This window comes from Lycorma delicatula, chromosome 4 (genome assembly GCF_047948215.1).
Source record: "Lycorma delicatula isolate Av1 chromosome 4, ASM4794821v1, whole genome shotgun sequence".
Taxonomy (NCBI): domain Eukaryota; kingdom Metazoa; phylum Arthropoda; class Insecta; order Hemiptera; family Fulgoridae; genus Lycorma; species Lycorma delicatula.
In genome coordinates, this window is record NC_134458.1 from 139,466,978 (window position 1) to 139,487,027 (window position 20,050).

At 30.9% G+C, this 20,050-nt stretch overlaps 2 protein-coding genes across 2 annotated transcripts in view; one reads left to right on the top strand and one right to left on the bottom strand.

Moving 5' to 3' along the window:
- The window catches only part of Ir68a (Ionotropic receptor 68a), a 42,192-nt gene extending 40,420 nt beyond the window's left edge, over nt 1-1,772 (bottom strand). The window contains exon 1 of the mRNA XM_075361798.1: nt 1,533-1,772. Within this exon, the coding sequence (XP_075217913.1) occupies nt 1,533-1,772 (240 nt within the window). The remainder of the gene's footprint in view (nt 1-1,532) is intronic.
- Nucleotides 1,773-3,007: 1,235 nt separating this feature from the next.
- spt4 (Transcription elongation factor subunit spt4) lies at nt 3,008-19,581 on the top strand. Its single transcript, XM_075362038.1, has 4 exons — nt 3,008-3,185; nt 6,622-6,728; nt 10,224-10,279; nt 19,258-19,581. The coding sequence occupies exons 1-4, from the start codon at nt 3,117-3,119 to the stop codon at nt 19,374-19,376; spliced, it is 351 nt and encodes a 116-aa protein (XP_075218153.1). The 5' UTR covers nt 3,008-3,116; the 3' UTR covers nt 19,377-19,581.
- The last annotated feature ends 469 nt before the right edge of the window (nt 19,582-20,050 follow it).

Below are 20,050 nucleotides of genomic sequence, written 5' to 3' on the forward strand. Positions count from 1 at the left end.
TTGTAGATATTTCCTGGTGAAAGTGTTCTCCATGTTCATTACTAGAGACCGGAATATATGCAACATAAAAAGCTTGAAATATGCATGATAAATGCTTGAAATATGCATGAATTGTCAAATTATGCAACTTTAAATAATAACAAAATAGTAATTTTTAGTTTTTTGTTTCAAAATCAGCATACATTTAGTAAGTAGTTGAATAACATATCGATTAATTCAATAATTAACAATTTTTAACATTTTGTTACTTTTGTACAGTGCATATAATCCGGTCTCTATTCATCAGAATAGTATCGATATTGTTAGGGAAAAAATCCAAATGTGAATGTAAGAATTGGATTTTGAGTGACATGTTACAACCAAGTTCTTTGTAGTTTTGAAGGAGTTCACTTACAAGTTTCTTGTAGTTACTGGCCTTATAGTTTCCAAGGAAGTTGTTTACCGCATTTTGAAACAATTTCCATGCAGCAACCTCCAAGTCATTCAAACATTCTTCAAACGCAGGATCACTCAGTTTTCTTGGTCCACTCAGTGGTCCAAGAAATATACCTAGCATCGCTTATATTAAGAAATTTGTTTTTTAGAAACTGAAACCCTGCACAACATTATGATCCATTGCTTTAATAAAATTTTTGAATAAACCAAGCTTAATGTGTAGTGGTGGAAGATAAACTTTTTCTGATTTTACTAATGACTGACTAACAACATTCTTCTCTCCTACAGTCAGTACCTCTCTCTTTGGCCACTGCTCTTTTATGTAATGGTTTTTCCGATCCCTGCTGTCCTACTCGCACAAAAAGCAACAGAACTTAGTGTTTCCAAATTGCAGTCTAAGTAAAAGCGCTATTGCTTTCAGATCTCCACAAACATGCAAAAAATATTTCTCATACTGAATCCTGTTCAGTACAAGTTATATATTTTCATAAGACTCCTTCATGTGAACAGCGTATGCTAATGGTATTGATGGGTATTTATTTCCAATGTGGAGTAGAACAGCTTTCAAACTAAGCTTCGATGAATCAATAAAAAGTCACCATTCATCATGATTGTGCATATGTCCTGAAGCTTCCGGTAAAGAGTCCACATCATTACAGAATACTAAGTTGTCATATGAGAGAAGAACTGTTCAAATTCTGACTGTCTGTCATGGAAAGCACTTATTTTAGTGTTTGGTTTTAAAAGGTGCCATCCTTTCAGTCTTGATGCCAGTATTTCTGCTTGATTCTTTGATAAATTTAGATTATGAACCAGATCATTTAATTTTGACTGATTAATTAAATGGGTTCTGTATAAAGTTTATACCTGTTTCTTCATCGCATGATAAGTCAGCACAAGATTCGACATTTTCGTCTTCATCTAAGTTCCATGTTTCTGGAGGTACTGGAATTGGAAGCTCTTGGCTATGTGACACTGGCTGCATGGCGGAGGGAATATCAGTATTAAACAGTATGTCTAGTTTTAGTTGTTATTCCAGATATCTTTATTACACAAAAATAACAGGCTGTGGTGTGATCCTTCAGTTCTCTCCAAACCATTGGAATTGCAATCAGCATGTGATGAGATCCATTTAGCCAAGGAGTCAACAATTTTACACTAGAAGCACAGTAAATATGAAGAGCCCAAGATTTTTCCTGATCACCTAATTTACATCCAAAATACAGTTCATACAACCTTTTTATAAGTGGAGTTATATTTCTTTTCAGAGACTTCAACATTACCTCACCGCAGATGTAACAGAAATTTTTTGAATGATTAATGCAAGTGTGAGGCATTGTTAATCCATTACAATAACTAATATTGTTTAAAAAGAGATACTTTATAAACACATTAATTTAATAAATATACATTCACGTGACTGAACAACAAACATCCTCAAATATGAAAGCCAGCTACAAAACTGAATGTTACATATTTGAGTACTTGCACTTGAATGAAAATTAAAAATATTTCTCTAGCCTGCTCTGTCTACAGTTTATAAGTAAATATAATAATGAAAGAAATAACTAATGAGTGGATGGTATGTTTATAGTAAAATGAAAATAGTAAGAATGTGTTACATTCTTGTTCATTTTAATTAATGTGTAAATAATAAACATGATGACTGATGTCTAACAAATCAATGTGACAACAATTAAGGGACTGAAATAAACAAAAGTTATTTAGTTGATAAATAATATAATAAAATACGTTCACAAAATGCTATGCTAATGGAGTTCATGCCTGATACTACCTGAAAATAAGAATGGTAGTTAGAAAAAAACTAAGTCTGACAGATGAATTTTGATCTCATATTTGAAATGAGCATGAAAAATATTATAAGAATCAATTATTCACTCTCATTTAACAAAATTATGTTGATGAGTGTTATTAGTACAATTTAATCTGAGTCTACAATTGAATTAAAACTGAATTAATTTGAAATTTATTGTTCATAAATTTACATAAATATTACTTTCATATTACTCAGTACAGAAAAAAATTTCAAATTGCTAAAAAAAGATATTAACAAATTTTACTTTTCAATTTTAATTATAAATTATATTTTCTATTTATTTTCAACTTTTTTCTTTAAAATTTAAATCAAATCTTTTAATAAAAGGCCAACTTAATTATTTTTTTATCTTGTCCTGATATCATTTCAATTTTGTAATGGAATACACGTTTTTAGGCATACACACATATTTTTATTGGCTCTAAAGGAAACTACAGTTCCTGCACAGCTTTTTGTTTTCAACAGTATCTAATCTATTTGTCCTGTTTAAATGGTACCAGTAACTAGATGAAATTACTGGTTTTCACTGATTTCAGAAATGCAAAAACTAAACATTAGAGGAGTACTTACCTTTACTTTCATTTAAGGATGTTTTTATTTATAAGAACAATATTATCAGATGTTTTAGTATATAATAAACACAATATAAAATTTTTTATAGTTCGGGAACGTTTTCTTCCCGCTTTATTACTGTAACTTGATACATCGGCCGCTAGGAAGTGTTGATGAGAGGTCTTAAATTTTATTCGTCTAACTCTTCCGAAGTGAACTGATTATTTTCTTACGTTTTGGTATCCTTGTTTGTGTTATTTGCTAAAAAAATTCTACCGAACTAGTGTTCAAGATGTCTATGGATGTAATTCCAAAAGATCTCAGAACTGCTAGAGCTTGTCTCGTGTGTTCTTTGATTAAAGTAAGTAAATTTACTTTTAAAATATTGTGAGGTTATAATTCATTTGTTTTTTTTATCTGACATACCGTGAACTAAAAAAAATTGCATGTTTTGTTCAACATTGCTCGTAATTAAACTTTGGATTAGATTAGTCTAGAAAACAAATGTGGTAATACATATTGATATATTTTTATGGCTTATTTGGTATTTTATTGGTTATTAAACATCAACCATAATTTAAACAAACCTTTAGATTTTTTTATTTTTAGTGTGTTTACAGGACCCTGACGTTACCAGATTTTGTCTGTTTAATTTATAAATCTGCCCATGATTTATTGAATTTTAGAAAGGTAGTGCATTCTAATTTAGCAAAATTTCAAGTAGGGCTGGTTTTATATCCTGCTAGTACTACATAAAATTTAGGATTAAATAATTGATTTTTAATAATGTTAAAATTGTTATTACATTAATGTGTTATTCTGTTGACGTTATAACAGATACTTATCAGGGGAATAAAATGCTTGCTGTTGGTTTACTCACATTCAATTTAGGTTATGTGTATGTGAAATAGTGCTAATAGTAATTTGTGGAAGGAATTTTACTGTGTTTTTAATTTTAACAATGTTAATTCCTAACCCTCATTGGTTAAGTTAATTCAGTAGGTTGCAAAGATCAAATTTGTTATGAAAAGTGAAAGTATTTTTGTTTGATTAAAGTGGTTAAAAAAAGGTAAGGCTTAAAAATTCAGATTACTTTCTAAAATTAAAAACAAATATTCCATGCACACATGTAAATTTCATCATTGATGCTTGCAAAACAAAAATCCTTTCACATTTTATTATTTTAAAAATTACATAATTTGTAAAGAATTTATTAATCATATTACAATATAAAAATGCAAAAAAAATTATATATATATATATATATATATATATATATATATATATTGTCTTCTTGTATAATATATATATATATATATATTGTCTTATATATATATATATATATATATATATATTGTCTTCAATATATACAATATAACAATATATACAATATATACAATTATATATTCAATATTATATATATATATATATTATATATATATATATATATATATATATATATATATATATATATATATATATATATATATATATATATATATATATATATATATATTATATATATTATATTCAATATTATATATATTCAATATATACAATATAACAATATATATATATATATATATTATACAAGAAGACAATATATATATATATATATATATATATATATATATATATATATATATATATATATATATATATATTGTCTTCAGTCATTTGATTGGTTTGATGCAGCTCTCCAAGATTCCCTATCTAGTGCTAGTCGTTTCATTTCGGTATACCCCCTACATCCTACATCCCTAACAGTTTGTTTTACATATTACAAATGTTGCCTGTCTGTACAATTCCCTTCTATCTGTCGCTAAAATGTTAAAGCGATTATTCCAGGATGTCTTAATATTTGGCCTATAAGTCTTTCTCATTTTATAATTGTTTATATGATTGTCCAAGTTTCACTTCTACATAAAGCTATGCTCCAAACATATACTTTATAATTGCTTATTTATAACTGCTTATAATTTTTAATGTAAACAATTTATATTTCTGACTGAAGGCTCGTTTCACCTGTGCTATTCAGCATTTTATATCGCTTCTGCTTTGTCCATCTTTAGTAATTCTACTTCCTAAATAACAAAATTTTTCTACGTCCGTAATCTTTTCTCTTCCTATTTTTACATTGAGTGGTCCATCTTCATTATTTCTACTATATTTCATTACTTTCATTTTGTTCTTGTTTATTTTCATGCGGTAGTTCTTGCATAGGACTTCATCCATGCTGTTCATTGTTTCTTCTAAATCTTTTTTACTCAGCTGGAGTTATTATATCATCAGCAAATCATAGCATCTTTTATCTTTTCACCTTGTACTGTTACTCTGGATCTAAATTGTTATTTAACATCATTAACATTTTATGTATATATATATATTTTTTTTTAACTTTTTTTTTAAAGAGGTGGAGGAACCCCATTTATGGGCGTCTAAGCAGTGTCAGGCACGCTAACAGGTTCCGCCAGTTATAACCAAGGGCGTATGTATACCTGTGCACTACTGACTAAACCTCCACCGCGGGCTTCCCCCTTCCTGGGACTGCTTATAAAAACATTTCATCAGAAGAAGGGGGAATCGCCCACACACACAGTCATAACTATCCAACAATGTCACATACCGCCCAAACAACACTACTGGAAGCAATACATACAGAATGTCAAATACATACACCGACAACAACAACACACAAGAACCTGCAGAAAACAGTACAAGCTACTAACATCCACAACACCCATGCGTTATACACCCACACAGCCGTCAAGACAGGAATCTTAAATAGTCACACCACTTACCAGTAGCCACCATCAGACACATGAGCAGAGTATCCCCAACCTCATCGCACCCAGGCAACCCCCACACATGCGGAGGGCTCCCTAGGCAAATATATATATGTATATTAACTTAGAAATATCAACTCTTTTTTTATTATTGTATTTGTCCATATTCCCCTCTGTACAGTATTTATGTCAAAGACAGAAGTATAAAAAGTTTACCACCAAGAGTACATAATTCAATAATGCTTCTTACATTATGATTGTTGTTATTACATAAAACGCTTTCGAGGGTTTGCCATATCATCAGTTAATAAAACATACTATACTAGTACAGTACTGTATATATACTGTATATATGTGGCTAGCCACATATAAACATTTTTTAACTTGTATGACTACATATTTTTGTATGTTTACAATTTTAAGTTTTAAATTTTTAATGTGTGATTTTTAAAAGAGAATATGTTTTATTAACTGATGATATGAGGGAAACCCTCGAAAGTGCTTTTGTATAATAACAAGCATAAGGTAACAATCATTATTGAATTCTGTAGCCTGTGTGGTAACTTTATGTATATATATATATATGCATGTATCAATCATGATGATTGGGTAGTAAAATAACATATATAGGTGTATCAATGGTGAATATTTGGTCTTGATGAATCTTTAAGTTATATTCAAATTATTTAAATGGTCAGTAGATCAAGTAAATTTATTTTGTGTGTGTATATATATATATATATATACACACACAAAATTACTTAAATACGTAAATACTTAAATAACGATTATCCCTATATGTATATATATATATATATATATATATACATATTTATTTATTTGTTTGTTTTTTTAAACTAGCCAAAATATACATTAGCTGTTGAATCATAAAAAATTGATTTCTTTTTTATAATGGTCATGTTACTGCTGTTATAATTATCTAACTCATTGAGTTGTCTCTGGAAGGATCATCTCTTGTATGTTACTTTTCAATTATTTTATTTTTTTCAGACTTTTGATCAGTTTGAATTTGAAGGATGTGAAAATTGTGATGAATTTCTTAGAATGAAAAATAACAGAGATAATGTCTATGATTGCACAAGTTCTAACTTTGATGGGCAAGTATTATTGTTGTCACTTTTTTCTGTTTATTGTCATGTGTTAGAACTGTATTTTTGAATTAAAGAGTCTCATAATAATTTTTAGAATAATGAGTGTGATCATACTGACCCAGTTGTTAATTTACGCAGTCAACTGATTTGTATGCATTGTTATTCATTCAAATCATATAAATTGGTGATTTTTTTTTTGGATAAAAATATTTTTCACTGATGTGAGTGAGTGCTTATAAAGTGTATTAAGATTTTTTCTAATTCAGTATATATTTATCCCAAAATTCTTTAAATTTTAATTATTTAAATTTAGGCTTTTTCAATTAAATTTTTTTATCATATGGTAAAAAATACCATATGATAAAAAAGATATGATGTCACATTAGATATGATCTCACTCTATCAATCACTGTCAGTATCTCAGTGTGAGATTGACAGTGATGATGAAACTGGAGTTGATTGGTCTGTTGTGACTCAGAGTTGCTTCCAACTCTTAAAGATATCAGTGAATCTAGATATTTTTGATGAAAATGAGTCTAATTTTCATTCAGCTGGGCTGAGGTCAGTTGCAACAGAAACAGAACAATCTGGCAGTTGAGTTTTGTACCCAAATAGAAGTTCTAATTTAATTTAACAATTGTAAATAGTATACTTAATGAATAAGTAATTAATTTAATATTGTGTTGAGGGTTAATCTAAAAAAGTATTAATTTAAGATTTATCCTTTCAAATTTTATCATGTCAAGTTGTCCACCATTACTTTTTTCATCTTTGTTATCTTGTCAGGTCAAATTCCATTTCTGGGTCACACCTTTTTTCTAGTTCTGATCTTACCTTTTATCCTTCTTTTTCTGTCATCTTGATCTCTTACCAATTTTTTAAACACCCATGTATTTATCTTCGTATCCCTTAATCGTAGTTTCGTAGTTTCGTAGTTTCGTAGTTTCTTAATGGTATGATTTCAGATTGCTCTTTCAATCACTTCCATACCGACCTATTAATTTTTTACAACCTCATTTTTTTTCTTATCTTGTTAAATGTACTCGGTTCACTTCTGCTGTCCACTCTGTCATATTTTTACCCACATTGTCAAGATCATATTGCAGTATGTTATACAATAATTTTTATAGTCTTGACGTACATCCTTAACCTGTAGCATAATGTTAAGCTTGAAAAATTTATTTGCCATCTTTATCCTTGTACTAGTTTCTTTTTGCAAAACTACAGTAAATACAACTTCCAGATTTATAAAATTGTGATTTTCTGTAACACTTCTTCTTATTCTTTGTCTCTTATCCTGTCTTAAACCTCCCATTGAATGCAGTACTGCAACGCTACGCTACCTTCACTTGTCTATGAATGTTTAGATTGTGTGTATACACATACACATACACAAGGTGATTCAGGAGGAAAGGGAAATAATTTGGGAACTGGTTCTAGAGCTTGAAATAAGGAAAACAGTTCATTCAAACATATGTTTGAAAATGTTTTGTTATTGGGTTACAGCATGTGAAAAATTTCATTGAATTTTAGTTCCCCCAGTGAAATGATGACTTAATGAAATTTTTAAGGTGTTATATAAGGGATAAACTTGATGGTTTCCATTTTTTGACATGAAAAATTGAATAAAACAGATCCCAGAACTGTATCTCCTGTAGTTTTCATTACATCCAATGTAAAACAGAAAAATTCAGTGATGAAAAGCACATTTTTTTTATAGGTTTAAAGTACAATAACTTTGTTAAATTACTAACAGATATGTAAATTTTTTATCAAAACTTGTAGAGAATGTAATTCTGAGAAAATTGGTGTAGTAATGGTTTTTAAAAACAAAAAAAAATCAGCATTGTTAAAAACAAAACAAAATTAACAGAGAAATGTTATGAATCTGTAAAAGTAAAAGCAACTATTTTTAGTAAAGTAAATTTAGACCTTAGAAAAAATTAAAATACTTTTAAAAAAAGTACTCATTGTGGTTTATACTGTATTAGTTAACAGTAACTGCTCGAAAATTCCACCATTTACATCGATGCACTTCAACTTATTTCCTTACATTTTCTGTCGCCAACCTAATGATATCTTTACATTCCTTGATGGAGGGCAGCAGCATTTGGAATACAAGTGATCAGTTCATCACTTGTGTTTTGCTTGTACCCTACACATTTCATTCATCTCAATAAACCACTAATCTAAGAGAGTAAGGTCTGGTGATCTAGGTGACCAATTTATCAGTCCTCTATGTCCAATCCATTTACCAGTAAATTTTTCATCTGAGAATTGTTTTACTTCATTCATGAAATGTGTGGGTGCTCCATCAAGTTGATAGTACATTTCAATTCATTTCACCAATGAGAAATTTTCAAGCACTGTAAGAAATTCATTGTTTAAAAATTCCAGATAATTTCTCACCATGATGTTTTATTCAAGTATGAAAGGGTTGTCCGATGGATCAGGGGGTTATTTGCAGTTTTAAAGTTCATTACAAGCAGTCTTTAAAAATTGAGAACATGGATGAAAAAAAAGAATTCCAAATGACGGTTGTAGATGCTACCAGATTTATGAAGCAAGCTTGGTGTGCTACAATTTGAAACAGTTTTAAAAAATCCAGTCTCATTCCATGCCATATTTCGACGGAAGATTATCATGATGAAGACGATATACTACTTTCAGATGGGATTAAAACTCTTTAACTTGACAAAAAAAATCAGCATTTCAAGAATACTCCATAGATGACTGCAACAGCCGATGACATACATACTACAGAAATTCCAACTGATGAAGACTAATTTTTTGCTAATTCATTCAACACACAGTTTTGGTTAAAAGCAAAACGTATTAGTGGCTAAAAATTGTATTACATCTAAATTTTATTTGTTAGTCTGTAATATAAAACACACTGATATTTTATTTTAAAATAGTTCTTCTTAGGTATAAATATATTTTTGTATTATGATAGATAATGACGGTGTAAAAATTTACGGTTATGAGGTGGCACCTTGGTAGTACCGAGCAATTGGCTTTAATGAGCATATTTTATCAGCCTCTTGAATCATTATAACCGAGTTTTACTGTATATTACATCCTGTTATCTGTAGACAATATAATATAAGGAGTAAAATATGAATGATGTTTTACATCTTTTCCTCTAAAGCTTACACAATTACTGTTAATTAATAATTTGTACACCCCTCAATATTTTTGTTGTAACCTCAGCTACTTGTAATTCTTTGACAGTCTTTTTGTTTCACAAACAGTTTCCAGAATTCTCTTCATTGTGCAATTCCTTCTATGCATAACTTATTTTTTTCTATTTTCTTTATTTCTTCACTAGGCTGATTTTTAATCTTCCATTCTTGCATATTTTTTTGTTTCACTAATACAATAAATTATTTGATAGTATCATACGTTATTTATTGCACTTGGAAATTTTTTTGTTCTTTTAATATCTAAATTTTTATGTTTAAGTATAGTAATTAATTACTAAGTTTTTCCTCTGTGTAGAATGATATCAGTTATGAGTCCAGAAGACAGTTGGGTTTGTAAATGGCAAAGAATAAGTAAGTAGTAGTTAAAGATAATTTTTGAATAAGATTGTATTTTAAGTTGTATGTAATATGATGCCTGACTTAGGTACAAATGAATTGTTTTGAATTTGTTTTACATGTGTAATTTTACTTCAATTGGTGATATATCAACTTAACAAATTGCATCATAGCAGTGCAATATAATCTATTAAAATTAATTTTTATCACTATGCTTTTTTGTTAGTTTAGTTAATTTAGTCTGCAGAGATCTCATCACTTCATCAAGGTATATTTTTATAAAAAAAAATAATCAAAAATGAACTTAAAAATTTAAAACTGTAGTGATATATGTTGTATATGATGTATACTACAGTGATTTACTATATCTCATTCATTGAAGTAAAATGAACTATTCCAGTGTAGTTATTAAAATAAATTAATTTGCAGGAATTGCTTTTTACTACTAAAATTTGAACATATCATTTGTTAGGCAAGTAATAAATTAAAATTATTCAGAAATTTATAATTTTTGTTTAAATGTAGTTCCAAAAAAATCTTTCATTATGTACAAACAGATTTCAAATAGAAAACGTTTGAAAACTGTAAAGTGTAGAAAACTCATTTTTACTTAAGTGGTTGTTAAACATGCATTACTGTAGTTTTTTACGTGAAGAAATCTCTGCAAAATGGAAAAAGTGATGTGATAAAAATTAATCATCAATTAATTCAATCAATTAATATAAATTCTAGATTTATTGAGAGCTACAAAAAACACTATGAATGGATTGTGATTTTAATTCAAAAAATTTCTTGATATAAGTTTTCTTGGTAGATAAAAATCCAGAAAATGGGTAAAAATATTACTATGCAACAATAATTCAGTTTGGAAAAACTTTTTCAGTCTTGTTTTATACAGGTCAATAAATTAGCTTCCTCAGCAGGACTGTAAGTAATGCATAATAACTTGAGTAATGTAATAACATAAGTAATCACATAGTAACTAAACATTATGTGGTTAGAATTTTATTTTCTAAAATGTACAGTTTAGTTTTATTATGGTTTTTTAAATACTGTAGAGATTGTGCATGATTTTAATAAAAAAATTGAATGGTTTTTATTAAAAACCATTCTTTCATAGCCTTGAAGTGCATCTATCATTTTTCCTATTAACATTAAAATCCTTAGACATGACAATTTTAGTATTATCAACAAATGAAATAAAATAATTCTTTATATTGCTGTGCAGACCATTTATTATAATAAGAAAAACCACTGGGCTCAAGATGGATTATGGGGACATCAAATTGTACTTTGGTAGTAATGAAAAATATTGTAAGAAATTTTTGAAATTGTTTTCTGCTCCTTAGATTAGATTAACAGAGTTGGTACCTTGTAGTTCACTTTACCAAAGTATGTCAGGGATGGTAAATTATATGAGATTTGCTTAGATCATAGAAAACTATAACAGTATTCTATAAGATGCAAAATTTCTTTAATTAAAAGTCACTAACCATTTAGACTTCTGTAAATCCATACTAACAAAAGAGTTCACATTGTTCACATGAAATTTGAATCAGAATTTTCATTATAAAATAACTTTTCAAGCATTTTAAATAATATCAGTAAAAGTAATTGTTTTATAACTATTTAGATTTTGTTTGTATCCAGACTTTAAAGAGAGTTTTAACATGTAAATAAAGATTGGAAAATATCTTGTTTGAAGGACTGCTTGATAACTTAGATAGAAGGTTAGCCAAACATGAGAATGGCTCTCAACTAAACTAACTAAAATTTCAAGCCATCTATCTATTCGCTCTTTTCCATTTATACTTGAGAGCTGCTGATTTTTAACAGTGAAGTTACCAACTGACCTGTACTTCAGAGAACCAAGTGATTCTGTAAAGAATAACATGGAAAACCAGTTCAGTTTTCTCTATGAAGTGATTGGTTTGGTAAATAAAATGGAAGTATTTCTTGAAATTACTTTGTTTCCCACCTTTTCAAGCAACCTGACGTGGAATGTTTCTTATTCTAATAGTTATTTGTTTCTCTTATTAGGTTGCCTAATTTACAGGTTGCGGTTCTTTTCAGACCAGATTTTTAATATTCTAATAATTTTTCTGTTATGATTATTTTATGATGTGATGTTATTCACATTATGTTAATAATTTTTTTTTAAATTGACTATTTTTGTTAAAAATTTGTGATAGGTGTGCCACTGAGATTGATATTCCTGCATGTAATAGGTATGTTCACTGATACCTTATTTTCTATAGAACCTAATTTTTTTTCCTGTTATCTATGTATTTTATTTTGTTTTTACAATGTTATTTCTTACCCTTGACATTCAGATAATTTTACCCAAAAAAAATTACAACTATTTTTAGTTTTAAAGAAAAGAATGAAATTCTAACGTACTTTACTTTGTAATAAACTAATCTTGATATGTACCTAGGTTTAAGAAAAGGAATAGATCCATTCTATACGTCTCAGTCTTAAAAGGCCTTTCTTTTTACGCTAATTTTGTAATCCTATAACTACTTGTTAAATGATTTGTGTGGCTTGATAATAATAAATGTCAACAGCAAAATTAGGGTTTTAGCTTTAAAGAAGTGAGGGAACTGGTTTGTTGAACATGGCTTTTATCTTACACCTTTTAGTTTCCAGGATGCTAATTCCTAAGATATTACAAGAAAAATCTATAGATTTTTAGAGATGCAGATTGCCATACCTGAATCTGTATGAAATTTTTGTTCTAGGCGAGTGTTTACTGTTATAAAGGCCATTTTTCACATCCCAACCACCAAACTCTTGTATCCCACCAACTTTCCTCCTCCAAATTCCTTCTCTCTGCTTTCATCTCTCCAGACGTCCATTGCCTTGGAGGTCGTCCACATTTCCTCATCTCTCCTGGAATCCATTCCAACATGGCCTGCTAGGCCATCTATACTTTTCCATTCTCCGAACATGCCCATACCATATTCTTCTTTCCTCAGTTCCTCAAAACATCAGTCACTGTTCCAGCTGCCCCAGTTCTTCTGATCTTATTCCTCATGCACCGCATTTTAGAAACTCCACAACTCCTGCACAGCACATCCATTTCCACAGCCAGAAACCTTCCCTCATCTCTTTTTCTAATTCCCCAAGCTTCTAATCCATACAATAAAATGATCTCAATAACACTTTTGTACAACCTGCACTTAGTTACTTTCCTATCCCTTCAGACCACCACAAAGAATTGCATTGCACTTTGTATAGCACCAAAACTATATGATGGTTTATATCTTTTCCACTATTTCCTTCAAAGGAAATAGCCTCAATGATATTCCTATCTATATAGTCAAGTCATTCATTTTGCACCAGCCACTTGATACTTTGTCTTACAAAAATTTATCTTCAAACTCCACTTAAAAGGTTTCTATCAATTGTATCATATAGCTAATGTCAATCTGATCTGATGCTATGATAACCTTATCATCTGCAAACAAAAATGTGTGTGTGAATATATATATATCCATCCACCTCCACTCCCATCCTTGTTCTGTTTTTCTGCCATTCTTCCAATATTTTATCCAAGTAAAGCTAAACAGACTTGAAAAAGGCACCAGCCTTGACGTAAACTCTTAACTTTAAAAACTTTGATAGATGTCTTCCTACCTTATCATCACTTACTCGATTTAAGTAATTGTGGCCTTCATCTGCTCTTACGTATGCCAGATGAAGACCACAATTACTAACATCTTGAACAATTTCTTCACTGGCACGGTGTCATAAGCTTTTTTCTATGACTATGAAAACCATGTGGGTCTCCAAATTTCTTACTATCTTTTTACTGAAAAGTTGTAAAGTTGTTATCCACACATGACCTTCTGCTGTAAAACCAGTCTGCTCCTCTCCAATTGCTATTTCCCTCTCTGTTCTCATTTTAACAATGCATTCATACAACCTCCCAGTAGACGACGTGACACTTATCCCTTTATAGTTCCTACTGTTTGACCTAGCTCCTTTCTTATAAATTGAAGTAAATATATGCCAGTTTCCATTCCTTTGGCATTTCCTGCCCCTCAATAAGTCATCCATTAAAAATAACTAACTTCCCATTTTTTGCTTATCTTAGTGCCTTATAAATTTCTTCTTTTGTTATGCCGCTCTCCACCTCCTGTTTTCTATACCCAATACCAGAAAACACCTCACAGTTCTCTTTCAGCATATCCTCATAATATCTTTTCCATTCCTTCATTTTAACTATTGACACATGTATCCTTTCTCTAACTTCTACAATCTCCCATGCCTTCTTAATCTGGGGAGGCATGGGAAGCATTTATTATTACGAGGCATGTTTTTAAGTAAGTACCATTTTGATATAAAAAATTAGCAGTCTTTTTTAAAAAAAGATTATATTCACCTGAAAGCCTGATTCTTAATCTGTAATTCTATATAATTTCCATATACATTAAGGGACTTGTCGTTTCATGTGATTAGTTTCGGCATTCCAGTTTCATAGAAATCTGTTACTTGAGAAGATAACCATTGCTGAACAGCTGCTTTGCCATCATTGGTGTTGACATGGTGCTGATTGTTGAGGTGCTACTTTAAATTCAAGAACAAGTGGTAGTCACTGGACTCCAGGTCAGGACTATAAGGTGGGTGATCAATTTCTTTCCAGTCAAATGACACGATGAGATCATGGGTTCAATGAGCTGTATGTGGGCAAACATTGTGAAGCAGCATGATTTCCATACAGAACATGCCATGCCTTCCGTTTTTTATTATGCGAAGCAGTTTAATCAAGGTCTCACTATATAACTGCATTTATTGTTTCACCCCAAGGCAAAAAATCAAGCATTGGCCCCTGTCTTTCCCAAAACACAGTGCATATGATTTTCCGCCTCCTCTATGAACCATGAGACCTTGCCGTTGGTGGGGGGCTTGAGTACTCAGTGATACAGAGTAGCTGGACCGAAGGTGCAACCATATCGGAGAGGTATCTGTTGAGAGCCAGACTAAGGAATGATTCCTGAAAGAGGGCAGCAGCTCTTTGAGTAGTTGTTAGGGGCGTGAGTCATGATGACTTAAATGGCCATTTCAACATCACTCAGTCCTCTGAGTACTGCGCAGCTGAAAGCAATGGAAAACTACAGCTGCTTTTTTTCCAAGAAAATGTGGCTCTCTGCATTTTCATATAGCAATGATGGAGGCGCCTTCCTTGGTAAAATATTCCGGAGGTAAACTAGTCCCCCGTTCGGATCTCAGGGTGTGGACTACTAAGGAGGGTGTCACCAGAAAATTAAAAAATAACATTCTACGAGTCGGAGCGTGGAATGTTAGAAGTTTAAAAAAGGTTGGTAAGCTGAAAAATTTAAAAAGAGAAATGGATAGGATAAATGTGGATGTAGTAGGAATTAGTGAGATTCGGTGGGAAGAGGAAGGCGACTTTTGGTCAGGTGATTTTAGAATAATAAACACAGCTTCAAATAATGGGCAGGCAGGAGTAGGTTTCATAATGAACAAGAAGATAGGGAAGAGAGTAGAATATTTAAAAACGCATAGCAATAGAATCATTGTAATAAGGATAAAATCAAAACCTAAACCGACAACGATTGTTAACGTCTATATGCCTACAAGCGCCCATGATGATGATGAGGTAGAGTGTGTATACGAAGAGATTGATGAAGCAATTAAACACGTAAAAGGAGATGAAAATTTAGTAATAGTTGGAGATTGGAATGCAAGGCATTGGAAAGGGCAAGGAAGGAAATATAGTAGGTGAATACGGGCTGGGCAAAAGGAATGAAAGAGGGGACATACTTATAGAGTTTTGCACAAAGTATAATTTAGTAATTGCCAACACCCAATTTAAAAATCATAATAGAAGAATATACACTTGGAAAAAGCCAGGCAATATTGCAAGGTATCAGATAGATTATATCATGGTTAAGCAAAGATTTAGGAATCAACTCGTTGACTGCAAAACTTACCCTGGAGCAGACATTGATAGCGACCATAATTTGGTGATAATGATTTGTAAATTGGGATTTAAAAACCTGAAGAAAAGGTGTCAGATGAATCGGTGGAATTTAGAGAAGCTTGAGGAAGAGGAGGTAAAGATGATTTTTGAGGAGGACATCGCAAGAGGTCTGAGTAAAAAAGATAAGGTAGAAAATGTACAAGAAGAATGGGAGAATGTTAAAAAGGAAATTATTAAATCAGCAGAAACGAACTTAGGCGAAATAAAGAGAACCGGTAGAAAACCTTGGGTTTCAGACGATATATTGCAGCTGATGGATGAACGTAGAAAATATAAGAATGCTAGTGATGAAGAAAGTAAAAGGAACTATCGGCAATTATGAAATGCTATAAACAGGAAGTGCAAACTGGCGAAAGAAGAGTGGATTAAAGAAAAGTGTTCAGAAGTGGAAAGAGAAATGAACATTGGTAAAATAGACGGAGCATACAGGAAAGTTAAGGAAAATTTCGGGGTACATAAATTAAAATCTAATAATGTATTAAACAAAGATGGTACACCAATATATAATACGAAAGGTAAAGTCGATAGATGGGTGGAATATATTGAACAGTTATACGGAGGAAATGAATTAGAAAATGGTGTTATAGAGGAAGTTGAGGAGGATGAAATGGGAGAAACAATACTTGAGATCTGAATTTAAGAGAGCATTAAAAGATTTAAATGGCAGAAAGGCTCCTGGAATAGACTGAATACCTGTAGAATTACTGCGCAGTGCGGGTGAGGAAGCGATTGATAGATTATACAAACTGGTGTGTAATATTTATGAAAAAGGGGAATTTCCGTCAAGACGTCAAAAAACGTAATATAGTCATGATACCAAAGAAAGCAGGGGCGGATAAATGTGAAGAATACAGAACAATTAGTTTAACTAGTCATGCATCAAAAATCTTAACTAGAATTCTATACAGAAGAATTGAGAGGAGAGTGGAAGAAGTGTTAGGAGAAGACCAATTTGGTTTCAGGAAAAGTATAGGGACAAGGAAGCAATTTTAGGCCTCAGATTAATAGTAGAAGGAAGATTAAAGAAAAACAAACCAACATACCTGGCGTTTATAGACCTAGAAAAGGCATTCGATAACGTAGACTGGAATAAAATGTTCAGCATTTTAAAAAAATTAGGGTTCAAATACAGAGATAGAAGAACAATTGCTAACATGTACAGGAACCAAACAGCTACAGTAACAATTGAAGAACATAAGAAAGAAGCCGTAATAAGAAAGGGAGTCCGACAAGGATGTTCCCTATCTCTGTTACTTTTTAATCTTTACATGGAACTAGCACTTAATGATGTTAATGAACAATTTGGATTCGGAGTAAAAGTACAAGGTTAAAAGATAAAGATGCTACGATTTGCTGATGATATAGTAATTCTAGCCGAGAGTAAAAAGGATTTAGAAGAAACAATGAACGGCATAGATGAAGTCCTACGCAAGAACTATCGCATGAAAATAAACAAGAACAAAACAAAAGTAATGAAATGTAGTAGAAATAACAAAGATGGACCACTGAATGTGAAAATAGGAGGAGAAAAGATTATGGAGGTAGAAGAATTTTGTTATTTGGGAAGTAGAATAACTAAAGATGGACGAAGCAGGAGCGATATAAAATGCCGAATAGCACAAGCTAAACGAGCCTTCAGTAAGAAATATAATTTGTTTACATCAAAAATTAATTTTAATATCAGGAAAAGATTTTTGAAAGTGTACGTTTGGAGTGTCGCTTTATATGGAAGTGAAACTTGGACAATCGGAGTATCTGAGAAGAAAAGATTAAAGGCTTTTGAAATGTGGTGCTATAGGAGAATGTTAAAAATCAGATGGGTGGATAAAGTGACAAACGAAGAGGTATTGCGGCAAATAGATGAAGAAAGAAGCATTTGGAAAAATATAGTTAAAAGAAGAGACAGACTTATAGGTCACATACTAAGGCATCCTGGAATAGTCGCTTTAATATTGGAAGGACAGGTAGAAGGAAAAAATTGTGTAGGCAGGCCACGTTTGGAATATGTAAAACAAATTATTAGGGATGTAGGATGTAGAGGGTATACTGAAATGAAACGACTAGCACTAGATAGGGAATCTTGGAGAGCTGCATCAAACCAGTTAAATGACTTAAGACAAAAAAAAAATGATTTTCCGAGCTGACATTGTTTGCTTGAACTTCACTTTCTTGGGAGATGTTGAATGTCTCTACTCCAAGAATTGTTGTTTTGATTCCGGTGTCATATGAGACATCAATGTCTTTTCACCAGTAATAGTTGGTGTAAAAACTGATCGCTGTCATTGCTGTTTCACATGAGAAAGCTTAAAACACTGGTTAAACGATTATTTTTGTGCAACTCATCAGAATTTTTGGTACCCATCATGAGCACAACTTCCAATAATTTAAGTGTGCTGATACAATTTCATAGAGAGCACTTCGTGAAAATAAAGGAAATTCATTACAGTTATGAAATTGTAAATAGACTATCTTCATGGACTTTTCCATTAACTCTGCATCAGGTCATCAGTAATGATACCTGATGTTTGCCTACTCTGTATTACATTGTGTATGGCTGTATTTAAATGCCCTAACCCATTTTCTCACTATTCTATCAGACATAGTGTTATCTCTTTACACTTCACTAATCTGTTGATGAATTTCAGCTGCTTTCATACCTCTTGTATTTACACCACGTATTTCATAATCTGAGGCACTGTCTATAGTCATAGGCATTTTAAACAGAATAGGGAACTATAAACAAAGATTAACAAAAATGTAATGTCATCTATAGCAAGCTAATAGGTGTAGTTACTCAATGCACATGTGCTAAACGGCAACAGTCATGCTGCAACGGACATATATCTAAACGGTACTAAAAAAACATACCTCGTATTATTATTGGTTTATTAAATTGTAATTTAGGTGTTTAATTCCTATTAGTGTTTTGATCTTTTTTATTATTTCTATATGTATAATCATAATATTTTGATTAATTTTTCAGATCGATTTTGTAAAGGTGTTTATGCCATATCTGTTGCTGGAAGACTGCCAAATAGTGTTGTTCGCGAAATGAAAAGTAGAGGTATTGTTTATCGTCCAAGAGATGTTAGTCAGAGATAAAATTAAATTTTTTTTTACATGTACCTCATCTTTGTTGCGTTACTGTACATTTTTTGTTTTTGTGATATTGCTTTTTGTAATACTGAACACATGCTTTTTAACTTGTATAACAGACAGTTTATTTTATGTGATTTTGGAAATAATGATGTCATATTGTAAGTAATTAATATAAGATGACATTTATCAATAAATCTTTTGTTTTACAGTGGTTTTTTATTATTATACACTTACCTTTTTCTCTCTTCTGTCTGCGATTCCTGCAGTTTATTTTCTGTTGCATGTCTATTGTTATAATGTGTTTCTTGTGAAGAGTGTGTGGTGAACTGTGTTATTTTAAACTTAGTATATCATTTTATCAGTGAACAAGAATACATTCACTTTTTCAAAAGTAAAGCCTTGAATGACGAAAATTTATTTAATACTGTACTTGTTAATGTTAAGGTTTTTTAATTTAACTTCATCTTAACTACAATTAATCCATGAAAAAGAACAATTTTAAATTGAAAAAAGTTATATTTTTTATTTTTATTTTGATGTGGCATATCAGATATAATTTATAAGGAAATTCATCATCATAAAGTAATCTGTCCTAAGGCAGCTCCCTAGCTGTGTCCTTCATCATCATTCTACTTTCAGCTAAACTTTTGAATTTTTGATAGCTCCAATTTCTTTTA

Excerpts from the sequence above, each read along its gene's own strand:
- spt4 (XM_075362038.1), top strand. The coding sequence starts at position 3,117 with ATGTCTATGGATGTAATTCCAAAAGATCTCAGAACTGCTAGAGCTTGT. Across the intron at positions 3,186-6,621 it reads TCGTGTGTTCTTTGATTAAA|ACTTTTGATCAGTTTGAATT; the intron begins GTAAGTAAATTT and ends TATTTTTTTCAG. Across the intron at positions 6,729-10,223 it reads ACAAGTTCTAACTTTGATGG|AATGATATCAGTTATGAGTC; the intron begins GCAAGTATTATT and ends TCCTCTGTGTAG.